The sequence below is a fragment of the Juglans regia genome, chromosome 1 (assembly GCF_001411555.2).
Source record: "Juglans regia cultivar Chandler chromosome 1, Walnut 2.0, whole genome shotgun sequence".
In the NCBI taxonomy this organism is placed as follows: Eukaryota; Viridiplantae; Streptophyta; class Magnoliopsida; order Fagales; family Juglandaceae; genus Juglans; species Juglans regia.
The window spans coordinates 31,162,791-31,179,533 of NC_049901.1; the positions used below are offsets into that span (position 1 = coordinate 31,162,791).

The 16,743-nt window shown below is 36.4% G+C and overlaps 1 protein-coding gene across 6 annotated transcripts; it reads right to left on the bottom strand.

The window, feature by feature from the left end:
* Window positions 1-3,385: 3,385 nt before the first annotated feature.
* Window positions 3,386-15,561, bottom strand: LOC109017334 (disease resistance protein RUN1-like). Of its 6 annotated transcripts, none has more exons than XM_035686745.1 (6): window positions 15,044-15,561; window positions 13,446-14,550; window positions 12,494-12,778; window positions 11,400-12,401; window positions 10,789-11,319; window positions 3,386-3,427 (listed from the first exon to the last, which is right to left on the bottom strand). In XM_035686745.1, the coding sequence occupies exons 1-6, from the start codon at window positions 15,550-15,552 to the stop codon at window positions 3,401-3,403; spliced, it is 3,459 nt and encodes a 1,152-aa protein (XP_035542638.1). In that variant the 5' UTR covers window positions 15,553-15,561; the 3' UTR covers window positions 3,386-3,400. The 6 variants fall into 6 exon arrangements, 1 of the variants encoding a protein (XP_035542638.1); XR_004798594.1 differs by lacking the exons at window positions 3,386-3,427; window positions 10,789-11,319; window positions 11,400-12,401; ... (1 more) ...; window positions 13,446-14,550; window positions 15,044-15,561 and adding exons at window positions 4,367-4,596; window positions 5,603-5,656; window positions 6,153-6,252; ... (1 more) ...; window positions 6,584-6,804; window positions 6,888-7,174; XR_004798596.1 differs by lacking the exons at window positions 3,386-3,427; window positions 10,789-11,319; window positions 11,400-12,401; ... (1 more) ...; window positions 13,446-14,550; window positions 15,044-15,561 and adding exons at window positions 4,986-5,183; window positions 5,603-5,656; window positions 6,153-6,252; ... (1 more) ...; window positions 6,584-6,804; window positions 6,888-7,175.
* Between the last annotated feature and the right edge of the window lie 1,182 nt (window positions 15,562-16,743).

The following is a 16,743-nucleotide window of genomic DNA, read 5'->3' on the forward strand; positions in this document are numbered from 1 at the left end:
TTGACAGTGCGACCACCCTCTCTGGCATCCTTAGGCCACCATTGACCCATCCCAACCACCCATGGCCCAATCTACCACCTATGCACCCTCACTCTCTCACGGCATCTCTCCCCTTCACACACGGCTAGTTTCCCCTCCACCACCGTGATTTGTGTGGTAATTTTTTTATTTTGTGGTGATTTTATGGTGATTTTATTGTGATTTTGTGATATTTTGCCATAGTTTTGCTGTGAGGATGGGGACGCGGATGCAAAGAGGGACGTATCACTGTTCATATTACTGTTCACGTTATAGCACCTTTTAAATATAAGGATATATATATATATATATATATATATATATTGTGGGACTACGTAGAAAAATAAGTGATACATAGAAGAGAAAGTTATCGGCAACGACCATGCTCTAGCTAGCCAGCCAACAGGTCAATCATACGCCCACTCCATCCAATTTTTCATATTTGCTTTTGATCAATGGAAGCCACACTATCAAAAGCCAAAAATAAGTCGCCACTTGCCCTCTCGTGTTAATCTATTTAGCTAATAAAACAAATATATACATATATTGTTTATAAAAATAAGTCTGGATAATATCTTGAAATGATATCATTGGTCCATTGGATGGAGGTTGTAGCATCAATAGTGGGTGGTAATTAGGCTCAAATGTTGCACACAGGGATAAACCCAAAATTTGTATCAAAATTTTAAGCTGATGAAAAGATGAGAAGCGTGCATTATGATTTATGAAATATCTCGACTTTTTCATCTTCGTGAATGCCTTTGACCTCAAGTCTTCTTTAGGTAAATCTATTAGCATGCCTTCAATTTGGTCTGTTCCCTGGTGAGACAATACAGTAAAGCATTATGATGAGGACATATATTATTATTGTTATTTTGGTTATTTTACTTATGTTTTATTTATTTTAATGGGCTTGAGCTTGGGCTTTAGCCCATAGCCTTTTTAAGGTTTACTTAGGGTTTTGTTATTTTTCCTATTTAAATGCTTGTAATAAAACACTGAAGATTAGTTTTGAAGAGTTAAGAATTGAACACTTACAGCTGCCTCCTTCCAACCCCTTCTCTTTGCTTTCTTCTTCCTCTCTTATCTTTTGGTTTCTCTTATTCTCTTATATTTTCTCAGTCTTTTCTTCTTTGTTTGCTATTATTCTATTTCTATTTCTTGTTCTCACTTCTATTCTACATCATATTTGGTATCAAGAGCCGGTTTTATTGTTTTCTCAAAAAATAGATTAATTCTAATCCCTATTTTTTTTTTTGTTTTTGTTACTCTTCGTCTTCTGCAATCCATGAAATCCATCTCCACCGAAGAACTCCCTTCAGTCCAAACCTGTTTCATCTTCTTCTTCCAAACCCAAACTAGACCAGGTCGAGAAAACACCCAGTGCTGAAAATCGCTTCATCTTCTTCTCAAACCTTGCCAAAAACCACCAAGTGAGACTGTCGAAATTCACCAGAAACAGCCACACCTCCTGAGCAAACCATCCCGATAAAACAAGCCACACTCTGTCTCGGTCCCTTTGTCTCATCTCTCGACCTCTCCATCTGTGTTGCGCTTCCGTCCACCTCGGCCCGACCAATACAGTCCCTGTTCTTTGCCGCTCCTCCCCCGAAATACCTAGTGCCAAAATACCCAGAGACCATAGGTGCGGAAACAGGAAACCAGATGAGAGAGAGAGAGAGAGAGAGAGAGAGAAGGAACTGTAACCTCGGGTGCATCATCAGAAGCGTTTATCCTCAAAGATCAAAGGGAGTTCACTGTTTCCTATTTCTATTTGGTTTTATACTATCGGTTTATTTTAAAATTGTATCAATTGTTTTTTTCTATGTGTTGCTGTTACCATAGTAATTTTCCAGACCCACTTGATTGGATTATTTCTGCTGATTTTGTCTCCGTGGTTAATTTTACCCCACTTTTAACGCGGCCCAATTTATTCAATCCTTAGATTTTGTATTCTCATTCTCTCATTTTCATAGTCTATATCTTTGCTTTTCGTCTTTTCATTATTTATCCAAAAAAAAAAAAAAAAAATCTTGCGTGATTGAATTTTCTTTATTGATATTTGGTCTTTGTTTTGTTATTTTAAATATCAGCATTATTTACTTGCCATATTTGGATTTACTTAATCCAAAAAAAAAAAAAAAGAGCTTAGGTTGATATTTTTCATTGCTTGCATTTATTGTTCATTGATCTCTTCATTGCACTTCATTTAGCGAGTGTTGCATTGCATGCAGTTGCCTAGTAGTCGTGTTGTCACCTCTAGTTCCAGTACCTTTACCATGGATCCCTCCCAATTTGATGCCCTCACCCGACAATTAGCACAACTAGCCACTAACCCGCATCATTTACAGACTCAATTAGCGGTTGTCCAAACTGAGATGGATGCTACTCGTGAGGAGAACAGGGACCTAGCTGCTAGGTTGAACAATTTTGAGGAACCCCATCATTCATCTAACAATTCTGAAGTGTCCCATAATAGAGACCATCGTTGTCGACGAGGTGGTTGACAACACTTTAGGCGTGATTGTGGGGAAAGGGATTATGATCGTGAGCGAGGATGAGACTATTATCGTCAGGGTACTCAGTCTTCTACTCGCCATGAAGAGCACTTATTTAGAAACATCAAGTTAGATGCTCCTACTTGATGGTTGTTTAGATCCTCGAGTTTTTACTCAATGGATTAAGGATATGGATCGTTTTTTTACTTGGTATGAGGTTCCTGAGGATTGGAGAGTTGAATTCACCAACTTAAAATTAATTGGCACTGCCCAACTCTTTTGGGAAAGTGTAGAAGATCTTCTTTAGAGGTGCCATGCGCTTCCTGTTGGGAGTTGGGAAGAAATGAAACGCCGCCTTTAAGAGAAGTACTTACCCAAATCTTACAGGGGTAATTTGTTGGGCTAATGGAATGCCCTTACACAGGGCAATCGGTCAGTAACTGAGTATGTCACTCAATTTGATGAATTCTGAATGAGATGTCAGATAGTTGAGGATGAGGCCATGACTTTGAGTCGGTTTAAACAAGGCCTAAAAGATGATCTTAGGCATGAGCTTGTCCTTCTGGGTGTCACTACTCTTGACCACGCTTATTCTTTAGTCTGAGACTATGAGTCGATTACCAGGACTCCATATGGAAAGCGTGGTGACAACTGCCCGTCCATTACCCCAGCATCCACTGTTTCCCCCAAGTCTCTCCTAGGGCCTCCCCCATCTAATGTTCCTCTCATACTGGAAATATAATGATAAAGAGATCTTAAGGGTAATACGTGCCTTTGTGAGATTACACAAATAGTGCAAAACTCATAGCAAAACCAAAACCATACATGTGGCATTGCAAGTGACATTCAATAGTAGGGTTGCCATGCTCAGTGTCATTGTAGCATCAATAGTGGGTGGTAAGGCTCCAATGCTGCAAACATGGAAAAGGCCAAAAGAATATTATCAGAAAAAAGGTAAAAGTATAGTAACTACATGAGAAATGACCTTTTTCAGCCCCTGATTTTGTCCTAAAAAGTCTCCAAAATTGCTTCTTTTATTCTTTTTCATCGATTTTTATATCGTTGCCCATTGGATGCCATTGTATGCTCACTTATGTGCAAGAGCAACGAAGTGAACAATTATGTCGCAAAAAGTATGTATTTTCAGCGATTTTTGTCCTCTGCAATTAACCAATATTACGCTATAAATGGGCATCAAGATTCTGTTAGATATCTCTGGAAAAACTTTTTTCAGCGTATAAATTTCATCGCAAATGGTTCATTCATCGCCGCAAATGCTCATATCCTTTTCCAACCGACAAACATTATTGTCGCTTTCATAATTTTTTGGGACGTTTTTTAATCGTTGCAAATAGGACTAGTTTTGCCGCAATAATTAAATTTAGACGATATATAACAGCATTGCAAAAATACAAATAAATCAAATTAGGGTTTTTTTGCAGCCATAGTTAATAGTTGCATTTGAACCCTCTGATGTTGGATTTTATTCTTTACCAACATCATAAATATCTGCAAATAACCTTTTACGCATTTTATATTCATTCATCACCATTGTCATGCCTTTTTTTTGGATTACATAAAAATTATACCAACCCATGCCTATATATTACAAAACCTGAGTAGTCATCAATTACCCATTTCAAGTCAGTCACTAACAATTATTTAGTTTTTTGAATGACTAATCAAATGTGTAACGCCCCAACCCCGAGGGTTTGAAAAGTTAACTCATATAACCTAATAATCAACTCCAATGTATTTCCAAATCCAAGAATATATATTTCCAAAACTTCAAATCAAACGTAAATACTTCAAATTAATAAACCATACATACTCACATATCAAATCCTCAATCCAACAACCCAAATAAAAATATCAACTCTTCTTCAGGTCCCAAATAACAAATTGAAATAAAATAAAATTGACATAAGTCCCCATAAATTGTCTAAATCCATAGAAATCAACTTAATAAATAAATAACATCCAACCGCAGTACTAATACCCTGAGATACCCAATATCTATTTACAGATAATCTTGTCCACAACCTCTAATTCTGATCCTCAGCTAAACCGTCAATGTCATCTGAAAATATTATGAAGATTAATGGGTGAGTCATCAACAACTCAGCAAACAGAAATCATATACTAGCATGTCCACATGAACATTTCTAACGTTCAATATGCAAATAAAATATTTACTTTCAGAATGCTGAAACAACATATTTACTCTTGAAATGCATAAACAAACTTGGTACAAAAACACTAGAGCGAAATTTCCAAAGAGACACTTATTTCCCAAAAAGAAAAATCCATTGGCATATCCAAACTGAAACATTATAATCATATCATCTCTTAGCATCACATCGGGACAAATACCATGTTTAACCCCCGTGATAGGGTTATAAACCACCATTATACCCATGGCTGAGCCGTATACCATGTTTCACCCCTGTGGTAGGGTTATAAACCACCATTATACCTGTGGCTGGGCCATATTCCATGTTTCACCCCCGTGGTAGGGTTATAAACCACCATTATACCCGTAGCTGGGTCGTATTCCATGTTCCACCCCGTGGTAGGGTTATAAACACCATTATACCTGTGTTGGGCCGTATACCATGTTTCACCCTCATTGTAGGTTATAAACCACCATTATATCCATGGCTAGGCCTTAACAGAAAACAAAACAGATATCATCGGAATCATATCACAATCACATACAGAATCAGAACTTCATGCCAAGGTTTTCAGATGACAAATTATATCAAAACAAAAAACTGAATAGCTTTAGATCACTTCACATATTCGAAATAAACAGAATCAAAATATTTTTATTTATTCATAACAAAAACTTTTAGATTTTCATATTTGCTCTTTTGCATAGTTCAGAAACAAAATGTACAAAATTGGCTCATGTCTACACCAGTCATGACAGAAAATACTTTCTCTTATATTGAATTTATGCATATGCAGAATAAACATATGAGGTTGTTTTCAGATCATTTCTTTTCAAAAACAAACATGCTTATTTTCAAAGTCAATCTCATTTCATTTCTTTTATGTAAAACTAGTATATGAACCCTGCTTACCTAACTTCCGTGTACAAAATATGCCTTGGATCTGTCCTCTAACCGTATCACAACCTAAAACAATAAATGTATACCACATGATTAATAATCCAAACAGGTATACCATTATGCTCAATTTATAGTACTTAAATCAGTCTCTTTTTGTCTAAAATTCTCCACAAGGTAAATCTGGACAGCTCACTTCGAACCGTCAATATTTTCACTCTAGCACCACCAAGTAATTTCCACCCAGCAGCCACTTAACCCAACCAAACCAACCTAAAAATAACCCAAAAATTTACACTAAATAGTCCCAATTAATAGCCCAAAACAATCTCACAAAGCCATCTAAACAATCATACACCTCAACTTCAAGAATTCCATCACACTCAACCACAATCCAACAAAGAAATACCAAAACAACATAAATTAACATAGTTAACAAATTGCCAAAAGTTTACTGCAGTAGTGCAAACTCTTATCAACACCCCAATCATATCAGTAACCCTACTACATTTCACTGTCCAACCATAATATTCAAAACCTACCAAAAGCTTCGAGACAAGCTTACCTAAAAGAGTCACAAAAATTTCGAACCACTTTGAATGGGTGCAACCCACTGTAATCTAAGCCCAAATTTCACTGAAATCTCTAGTGAACGAGACAGTGGTCTACGCAAAGAAGGGTGGAGGAGTCAGAGTGTGTGCACGGCAAACCAAAACAGAGTGGGTGTGTGCGTGTAAAACAACCAAAGAAAATATAATGAAAGAGGGTCTGTGTGTGTGCACTTACAGAGGATAGAACAAAAATTTAGAAGTGAGATAAGTGAATAGGAGGGATGATTACCGAAAAGAAAAGCTCCAGAGAGTGAACTCGACAACGGCACAAGATTTCGAGACCCACGAAGACGCTGCACATTGCCAAAACCCAAAGGAAAAAAAAATTCACAAAATTTTCTAAAAGGCACAAAGAAACAGAGGAAGGGAGAGAGGGATGACTCACTATCGTGGAACCCAAGTCAGCGGCGATGAATTTTTGAGGACACACGAAGAGAAGGACAGCAACACAGCTCCCGCAAGGATGAACCAGTATGAGTAAGAGGGAGAAAAAATAGGAGTGATTCAGGAGTGGTGAGGGAAATCTTCAAGTGAAGAGCCGTGTATAACTACAGGAACGTGGGGAGCAGGTGCGTGGGTTGGAGATAATTTCGGAAACCAGAGCAACTGGGAAGGAAAAGAGAAAAATAAAAGAAGGAAGGAAAAGAAATTGACGGGGAAGAAGGAATTCAAAAGGAAAGGGGACTTACCAAAAACGACGCCGTTTACTGGAGTCGGGCTGGGCTTCATCTCGAGCTGGGCCTTGAGCCCGAATGTTACAAAATGACTAATGTTTTCGATGGTGAGGTGTTCATCAATTTTTCCAAGGAGGAAATTGAAAGATTTTTGATGCCTTTTGCGTTCTCCTTGGTCCTGAAGTTTCCTTAAAAAAGACCATCATTGGATTCTATTCGGGCATTTATTCGTGGTAGATGGGCTTGGAGTCTCAACCGGTGGTTTCGGCCATGCTTAATCCCCGGTCAATTTTTGTGTTTATCTAATGAGGAGGATTTTATCAAGGAGATTTCTAGGGACGCCTTTTTTTTCCTTTTGGCTAAAAGGAGGGCGGCACCTCCGGCACTTTATTAAAAAATGGTCTCACTTATGGCGGATGAATACCTTTTACACCAAAAAATGAAAGCAACAACGCAACCAAACAAAACACCCAAAAAACAAACTCTCCAGCGTTACAATCTAACATGAGGCAATCCCGCCTTATCCAACCGAAGCATGCCTTTAAACTTACGTGGCAAAGAAATAAAATCAGAATAGTGCTATTATAACCTTCCTCGTCCCCTCTAGCAAGGAAATCCGCCGCATTATTCCCTTCATGAAATTGATGATTAATGGTGAAATGCATGTCTTATAATAAAATCAAAAGTTCATCCCAATAATCTCATAAGTACCAAGCCATGCAATTGCGACTACTCAACCAAGAGACAATCAAACTGGAGTTGCTCTCAATAATTATCTGATTACAACCCAACTCTTTACACAAAGATATACCAGCTATCACAACTAGGGAGGCCTGTGAAGTAGAGGGGGTGCAGTATCGGGTGTTCCATTAGAGCCCTAATTATTCGGAGGCATCGGAGCCAGATGTGGTTCTAGTTGGATTGTGCTAACGGGGTTACCTCTGAATTTTATCATGAATCTTTCCTGAAAAATATTATCATGTCGCTGGGTAAATTTGTGCGTCGAGATAATTATAAGCGGTGTGCTACGAGGACTGATGGGGCTAGGGTTTGTATTGAAATGAACATTGCCAAGGACCAGATTGAGTCTTTCTGGATTGGTATGCCGCATCAATCGGGGAGTTTCATTCAGCAGGTCGTGTATGAAACTTTACCTGCATATTTTAGAAACTGTTTGGTGTAGGGGCATAATTTAAATACTTGTAAAATAATTGGCAAGAAGCAAGGTGAAAATTAGTTTCTCGAGGGGGGTAAGAAAGGCTATAGATGGGTTCAGAAAGATAAAGAAGTTCTAGACTCCCCTAAAGATTTATCTAAGGTGGAGATTCAGGTTTTGCAAAATACAAAATCCTTGGTGCCTGATGTGGGTAGGGAGGTCATGGCAGGTAGTGGGTCTGGCGTAGATGTGGATGAAACTGTGCCGATTGTTTTGTCCAATCCTGAGAATGTGATGATAGTTTTGGAAGATAATAATGCAGATGTTATTGAGAAATGTGAGAAAGTTGTGAATTCTAATGATAATCCTAATGTTCCAATGGCAGGGAGTTTAGAAATTGAGGTTGATATTGTTATTGAGATGGAGCAAATGGGGAGGGGTTTTCGGGAACCTAGTTTAATAAAATGGCAAGTACAGGCTGGGAGGGAAAGGTTATTGAAGAGCTGGCAATGGTCCCTTTTGTGTGTGGTAATGAGGTGGGGGAGGAAGAAGATAGTGATGAAAATCAGATGCCAAAAGATGATAAGTGTGCAATGGATTCTAAATCTTACTCTAGGAGAGAGGAAGATGTACCAAAACTGAGTAATGAAAAAGATTATGCCTCAGATGTGGATGGTTTGAAGAGGAAATCTAAAAGTATTTCTACTAGAACTTCTACCAGGGCGAAAAGCAAGCTCCCTAGAATGAATTTATGATGCATCCAATAATTTATTGGAATATTAGGGGGTTGGGTACTTCCAAAAAAAGATTGAAAAATTATGTAGAAAGAACAAAAATGGTATGTTGGTTTTAGCGGAGCCATTTTTACCTATTGAAAAGTTAGAATGGGTTCAGAATGATTTTCAGTTTGAGGGTTGTTTGTCTAATTTAGTCCAAGGAGGAAAGCTATGGCTTTTGTGGAGATTTAATATGAAAATATCGATGGTGGCTACTTCTAATCAGTTTATTATAGTTCTGGTGCAAGAGAATGATATTAGTAGTTGTTATTCATTTGTGTATGCCAAGTGTTGTCAGTATGACCAAAGGGAGTTGTGGGAGGATTTGCATGCTGGTACTCCCAGTGGGGTATCGTGGTTTGTCTTGGGAGATTACAATATTATTAGAAGAGATTTGGAAATAAAAGGAGGTAGACCTATATCTATGCTAGCAATGGAAGAGTTTAATGATTTCACTGATGAGACTGGGTTATTATAGATGAATTCCTCAGGTAATCAATTGTTTGGTGTAATGGACATGAAGGAAGATCTAGTAGCTGGTCGAGACTTGATCGTGTGTTGATGAATTCGGTTTCTTTGGCAAAGTTTCCTATTGCTCATATGAGGTACTTGGATAGACTAACGTCGGAACATTCTCCAATGGTTGTTTCGCTTGAGGATGATTGGTGTTATGGTCTTCCTTTGTTTAAATTCCAGCAAATGTGGGAACCACACGAGTCTTTCCATGATTGTGTGGCAAGGGCTTGGATGGTTAAGGCAGAGGATTTAGGTATGTGGAGGCTGGTCCGAGAATTAAAAAATACTAAAATGGCATTAAGAAGGTGGAATAAAGAGGTTTGGAAGTTGTTGACTACATATGAGAGGATCGAGGGATGGCAAACATTTAAAGAAACTGCCTTATATATACGCGACTTATTAATGAAGTTTATTACATTTGATTATACTAGTGATCGAGGCAATATTCTTTAAAGGGATGTCATTTGGTTCCATTAACCAAATGCAAGAGGCCTCATTCAGTGAAGAGTGAAGCCTAAGAGAACATTATTAAGGTAAAAAACTAGAGCTGCAGATGTTTTTAAAGAAGCCCATATCACCTGATTTCTACTCCATCGTGCAAAAATAACATACAATAGGTTAAAATAACACTAGCACCTATTATCATTGATAATGAAAGAAATTTAATGAAGTATTTATCAAATCATAATGAAAGAAAATTACTATGGGGAAGAATGACATCACCTGTTCATCCAACCCAAGGAGAATCCTTGACCCAAGGTTACTTCGCTCAAACTTGGCAAAAGACTAGACCAGTTACCCAACAACAGTCATGCAATCCAGATTTTTACAACAATGGCGTGAGGCGACCAATCCCATTCATACCTTTTGCTAATCCTGTATAACAAGTTGTAAAGTTAGGGTGCATGCCAACACAACTTATAATAAGTTCAGAAAATAGGTGGCTTAGATACGTACATGCTTCCTTTTTACCAATACTGCTTAATTTGTCACTACAAGATACTTGTGATTTAGGAATATATGTGAACCCAAGAGTCTCGATCGACAACGAAGACCTCCGATACTAGACTGGCCAAAATCAACAATTGAGTCTGCAGTAAAAGGCCCTTTTTCTTGTAGTGAGTCCCAACTTTATTCATTCCATACATTCGTTGCTCTGATTCAATCTCCTCATGCGCATGCGTCTCTCCAGACGTTGTTTGCTTGCTGACACAACAGGGGAATGGAAAACAACAATTGAAGATTCCGCCTAAATAACCATCTTCACGCAGGACACCTACATGATTTTTCACTCTCTCTTAATGCTTTGAAGAATACCAAGTTTGAAGTGCAAAAAAGAATACCAAATGAAGCTATGTTTTCAATGGGCCTAAAACAGGGCAATGTCTCAGTACTTTTCAATATTTTGGCATTGACTATGAAATTAAATATTATTTGAAAATCAAAGAAACAAGGGTGACTTACTTACTTCATCCATTTTTCTTTTTTTATTTGCTCTTCTTTCATTCTTGTATACCACTTTGGCTCTGCAACTTTTATAAAACCGCACCATCCGATGGAAACGATGATGGAGATCAAACTGAACTCGCAAATTGTCCAAAACCTTTAGTTCAAAAGATTGCAAATTGGAGTACCCTACCCATATAGCATATTGAGTCTTATTTTTCTTTTTGTAGTAATCCATATTAACCAATTGTACCCCTTCTAGAATACAGCATACATGATTTGAGCTGTTACTGGTTATCTTAACATCACCAATATTTCTGTACCAGCCCAAAGCATCTTTAGAAAATATTACGAGATATAATACAATTCCGTTTATCTCCTCCAAATAGTGCGGCCCCTCGATATCTATTGCCCACTCTTCTTCTCCCCTTAGTCTGACATAATCATCAGGCCCCTTCACCATTTTATTATCTTTTAAAAACTCATGAATATAACTCAACCACTTTGGAATCTGCTTTTTTGGAAACAAAGTAGCATCATATTCATAGACTCCCTGTTAAACCAATATCATCATCATCAATTTAGTTTAAGCAATACATGCATACTATTAAACATGAGGTCACACATACATACCTTCCACAATAATGGATTTTGCACTTTATCATTCCATATATTCACATGCATTTTCTCGCAACCGTTCAAAAAAATTTCTCCTAGCGATCTGATGTGGCTTCCATTGAATTCCAATATTTTTGATACTTCTCCAAATCTATCTAATGACTTGCATCCCGTAACATTCACTTGTCTTATATTTGGTGGAAGCTCTGGTATTCCTTCAAGTTTCTCGCAATCACACAAGAAAAGACGAGCTAGTGTAACGAATTCTTTGATGCTCGTGGGAAGGCTAACAATTTCAGTCTTCGATAGATCTAAATCAACCAAATTGGCAGAGGAGTTAAACATGGTAAATAAACTAGATATTGGAAAGAAATTTGTTGCTGATTGGAAACAACTTTGAAGATTCAACAATTGTAATGCAGTGCTCCTATTGCTTGAATTCGTTGGAGGCGCCAATTCAAGGAGTCGTTCTTCACGTAATGATATCTCATCTTCCATTTTTGTAGACTCAAGAGCCAGAAGGGATAGCCCATCATCCCTCATCTTCTTTACAAGATTTGGACAATTACCACCAATCTGGAGCAGCCTTAAATGTTGCAACCAAATGCAAGCAATTGGGAGACGCATAAGGTTTTTGCAGCCACTTAAATATAAATGCTTGAGTCCTACGAGGTTCCCAATGGATAAAGGTAGTTCTTCTATTGCGGTGCAATTCAGATTCAACATAATTAAAGATTGCATTTTACACTCGATTTCAGGAAGATAACGAAGGCTTGAGCAATCATTAAGAATAAGCCTCCATAAAGATCTCAACTTGAAGCTTCTTGGAAGGATTTGGAGTTTAGAGCATCCTTTAAAACTCAATTGAGAAAGATTTTCCAAAGATCCAACAGAATCATGCACCTGAACTAATCTTGTACAATCTATGACAATCAATTCCTTCAAATTTGAGATACTTGAAAGATCCGGAATCATTTTTAAGAATTTACAATCTTTGAATCTCATAGTCGTCAAATTCTATAAAAGAAAAAGAGGAAAAGTTTAATAGACTTTACTGCATAATTCAAAGAAAAAAAAGTTGTTGATGATGATTATAATTGTGTACGTACCTTGGGCCTGAATCCATCCCCCAACTCCTTTACCAAGCTATCATGCATTCTCAAAATAATGAGTTTCTTTCCTTGGAAATTATGCGGCAAAGAGTGTAAAGGATATTTAGACCAATCAATGACTCTTAACTTGTCGGAGAGATAACTGGGTCCACAAGAAAAACGTGCATTATGACTTATAAAGACTCTAAGTCTTTTCATATGTCGAAATGCTTTCGGATGCAAGCTTAACTCCTCATCGCCTTCAGGTAAATCTACTACTATCCCTTCAATTTTGTTTGGCCCCTGATATAAGTGCATGAAGTTGCTTAAGATATTTTACCAAAAATAGTACAGATCTGTACTTATCAGTTAATATTACACACTATTTTTCTTTAAAATATTTTTAAAATAAGTAGTATTTAAGGATTTCTGAAATTTCTAATACTAAATAGACACATGTTAAAATATAAAAGATTGTCATTTTACCAACTTATGTACTGTACTATAACTTTCAATAAAACAAACGCTAGCTTAAAGAGACAGAAGACATGAAATTAGAAAATATAGGATATTTGGAACGAAAAAAGGACATCTAGATTTGGTACTTTTATTGACTCATGTTAATTATTAATAAATGAATTCTATATATATCTACAAATTTATATTGATAATTTACAGGATATATATATGACTAATGTTGTATGCACAAAGTAATTACACAAAAATAATCTCACAAACTGACGTGTCTTCATCTGATCCATTAAATCTACTTTACAATAAAAGTAATTTTATAATCTAATGAATCACATCAAGCTAAGTCAGTTTGTGAGATTACTTTTATGAATATATATTCATTTAAATATAAATTCATAAGATTTATATTTTCTCAAAAAAGAAAAAAAATCCACTAGGTTTCACTTTTGGAAAAGGAAATAAATGTAAAACCCAAAATATTATTTTTTAGTCTTACCGTACTTTCTTCCAACACTTCACGGATATCCTCGTGAAACCACAGTCTACTACGTTTACTAGGTTCTTTGGGTGATTCTAGTCGAACAATTTCTCGTCCCATATCTTGTAGCAAGTCATGCATCCGAACATATTCATTACGCCCTTCAATACTAATAAGACACTTGTCTGTAAGCCTCTTGATTCCATGAGCTGGAAAAAAACCACAACAATCAAATATTTTCATGACATTAGCCAAGAGTTCTCCTTTGAAGAAAAACGCAATATCAAGGAATATTTCCCTCTCAGTATCATTCAGACCTTCATAACTCACTAAGAGTACTTTTTGAATATTATTGTTGGGAATGTTTTTATATTTATCCAATGCACTTTTCCATTGATGTATACTTTGGCCTTTCAGATCTGATCCTAACACTGTTAAAGCTAGTGGAAGACCTTGAGCATATTTTGTTACTTGTTTAGATAGGTCCATATAATCCTTCAGTGGTTCTTTTTCCTCAAAAGCATGCAAGCTAAAGAGTTGAAGAGCTTCATTGTCATCCAAAACCATCACCTCGTGCTTTGAATCAACTTTGGAATTATCGAGTAAACGTTGATCTCTTGTCGTTATGATGATTCTACTTCCTGAGCCAAACCAATCACGACCTCCAGCTAACTTTTCTATTTGGACCAATTCATCCACATCATCAAGAATTAGTAGAACTCTTTTAGAGCAAAGTCTATGTCTAATCACATTGATGCCTATGTCAATATCATGAACATCAAAACTTGTTCCTAAAATATCGTTAAGAAGGGTATTTTGCAGCTTAATTAGACCTCCTGCTTGTTTTGAAGTTTCTCTAACGTCTTTCAAGAAACAACTTCCTTCAAATTGAGAAGAAACCCGATTGTAGATATCTTTTGAAATAGTTGACTTCCCAATTCCACCGGTCCCAAATATCCCTACAATGTGTATAATATCATTCTTTCCAATACTTAAATGCTGATAAATATGTCGTATACGAGACTCTATCCCAATTGGATACTTGGCAACGCTTAGAGGTGTTTGATTTACCATTCTCAAGTCCACCCACTGAACGATTTCCTGGATAAATTCTGACTCATTCCTATCAATATTAAAGAGAAGACAAATTGAAATAGTTAGAGTACTTTTCACAATAGATGACATATGAATATAATTAAGTTAAACTATATAGTGTTTTTCATTTCTTTCTCTCCATAACAAAGTGACAGCTGTAGATTACGATGTATAAGTGTAGTCTTACTCCTTCCTTAATCTGAACATTGTTTCATAACAAACTTAATCTGAAATTAATAATTTAAGAGAATTTGTGAGTCTTTATATCTAAACGTTATGTGAAACTAATGTGGTAGTGGTAGTAGATATTTAATCCCAGAATCACAATGGACTTCTAAAATTTGACTACGTTTTGCATATAATTATTCAATGCCAAAAATAATCATAAATATCAAATTGTTTGCATTTTGTATGGGATTTCCCTGATGTCAGATCCGAAATATTTGTCTCAATTTTCCTCATAAATATCTCAAATATAGCATGCACATACACATGAGAAAGTACATATAGGCAAAGCTTACCGAAAGTACGCTAATGGGAAACCAGACAAATCGGCTACTCTTTTCAAAGCTACCTTCCATTCCAGCATCTTTGCATTATCCTTGAACTTATCTCCAAGTTTATCAAACGATTCTCCAAAAATCCCTTTTTGATGCCGTACCTCCGATGGATCTATGTCGTAAAAAATTGGTAGAACAATTTGCTTCATTGTTTCCTTGCAATCAAGAATCTTCAATAGCTCATCTAAACACCATCTAGATTCAGCATAGTTTTTAGAGAGTATAATGATAGAAATCATTGACCCTTCAATAGCTTTGAAAAGTGCCGGTGAAATCTCCTCCCCTCTTTCAAGATTGTTGTCTATGTAAGTATTGATTCCTCTTTGATACAAAGCTTGGTATAAATGAGAAATAAAGTTATGGCGAACATCTTCACCCCTAAAGCTCAAGAATACATCATGATTCCATGGACAGATGGAAGGAGATGAAGAGGATGAAGAAGAGGCAGAAGCTACTGATTGAACGGCCATGGAAGAAGAAGACATGCTGATCTCAATACGTATGCGCGATTACCATTTACCAAGAGGCCTAGCTCTTATGGCAAATAAATAATTATAGATCTAGATCAAGTGGGTCAAAGATTGGAGAAACTTGTCGGCAACTTGTTGGCAACAACTTCGACCATGCTAATTAAGCCGCGCGCAGTAGGTCAATTATAAAACATTAACTTTTTCAGGTCAGTCATAAATTATTATTGTTTATAAATTAATAAATAACTCTACATGATCAACATAATTAGATAGAAAAGATTATAATACAGTATATAACATTCTCTATACTATATATAAAATTAAGAAATTCTATACATTCCAAATTTGTAATTTTTGAATAACGCTTTTGGGATTATAATTGCTTCTAAGAATCTAAAGCAAGTTTGTAAAACCAAGTTTAATAAAATTCTCTCTAAATTAGTAATTTCCCAATAAAGATTAAATGAGCTATCAATTGAAAATGTGGTATAAAGTCTTAACTAGTAATTTTGCTTTGCAAAACGATAAAAAATAATTTTTAAATAAAAACTAAAGTTAAAATAATTTTATAGAATTTTATTTTATAAATATAAAAAAAAAATGTCTTAAAGTTTTTGCCCTATGCCCAACAAGCTATTGAGCCGGCCTTGCCGGCATGTTTCCAATATTGGACTTATATTGAGGCTCAAATGACAACTCCTGATTTCAATCGCAAATGCCAAATCAAGTCTTAAAGACCAGAGAGAACAAACAAAAATGAAAGGAAAAAGTCACCTGAAATTCCAAAGAAATAGCAGCAATAGGGGCTGGCAATTTAACAATGATATCCCAAGTAAAAGAAATAAAAGCAACAGGGGCCGGCAGGCCATTTGGACTGCAGGTGCTAAACCTTGAAATGGCTGTATATGTTGAATGGAGCTGACTGGTTTTTGACAAATATGATGAAGCCGGAGTTGTTTCTTCCCACTACTGCACAAGTGCTTCCATGTTCACTAAACGCTACACCATATAAAACTTCAGTATCTATTCCGATCTGGTTGCAAAATGAAACCAAGTAAAAAAACTCGAACTAATTTAAAGGAATGGACAAGAAAGTTATTTTTCAAATCTTGGTATTCTTTGTTGGATCAGTGTGGTTATCCTCTTTCTCAATACACATGCAACCCGAGTAGATTAAGGGAATTTTAACAT

What these genes read in the sequence shown, in the direction of transcription:
- LOC109017334 (XM_035686745.1), bottom strand. Translation starts at nt 15,552, where the DNA reads ATGGCCGTTCAATCAGTAGCTTCTGCCTCTTCTTCATCCTCTTCATCT. An exon ending in AAGTGTTGGAAGAAAGTACG is followed by an intron (nt 12,779 to 13,445) that starts GTAAGACTAAAA and finishes CACTTATATCAG; the next exon opens with GGGCCAAACAAAATTGAAGG. An exon ending in AAAATCCATTATTGTGGAAG is followed by an intron (nt 11,320 to 11,399) that starts GTATGTATGTGT and finishes TTGGTTTAACAG; the next exon opens with GGAGTCTATGAATATGATGC.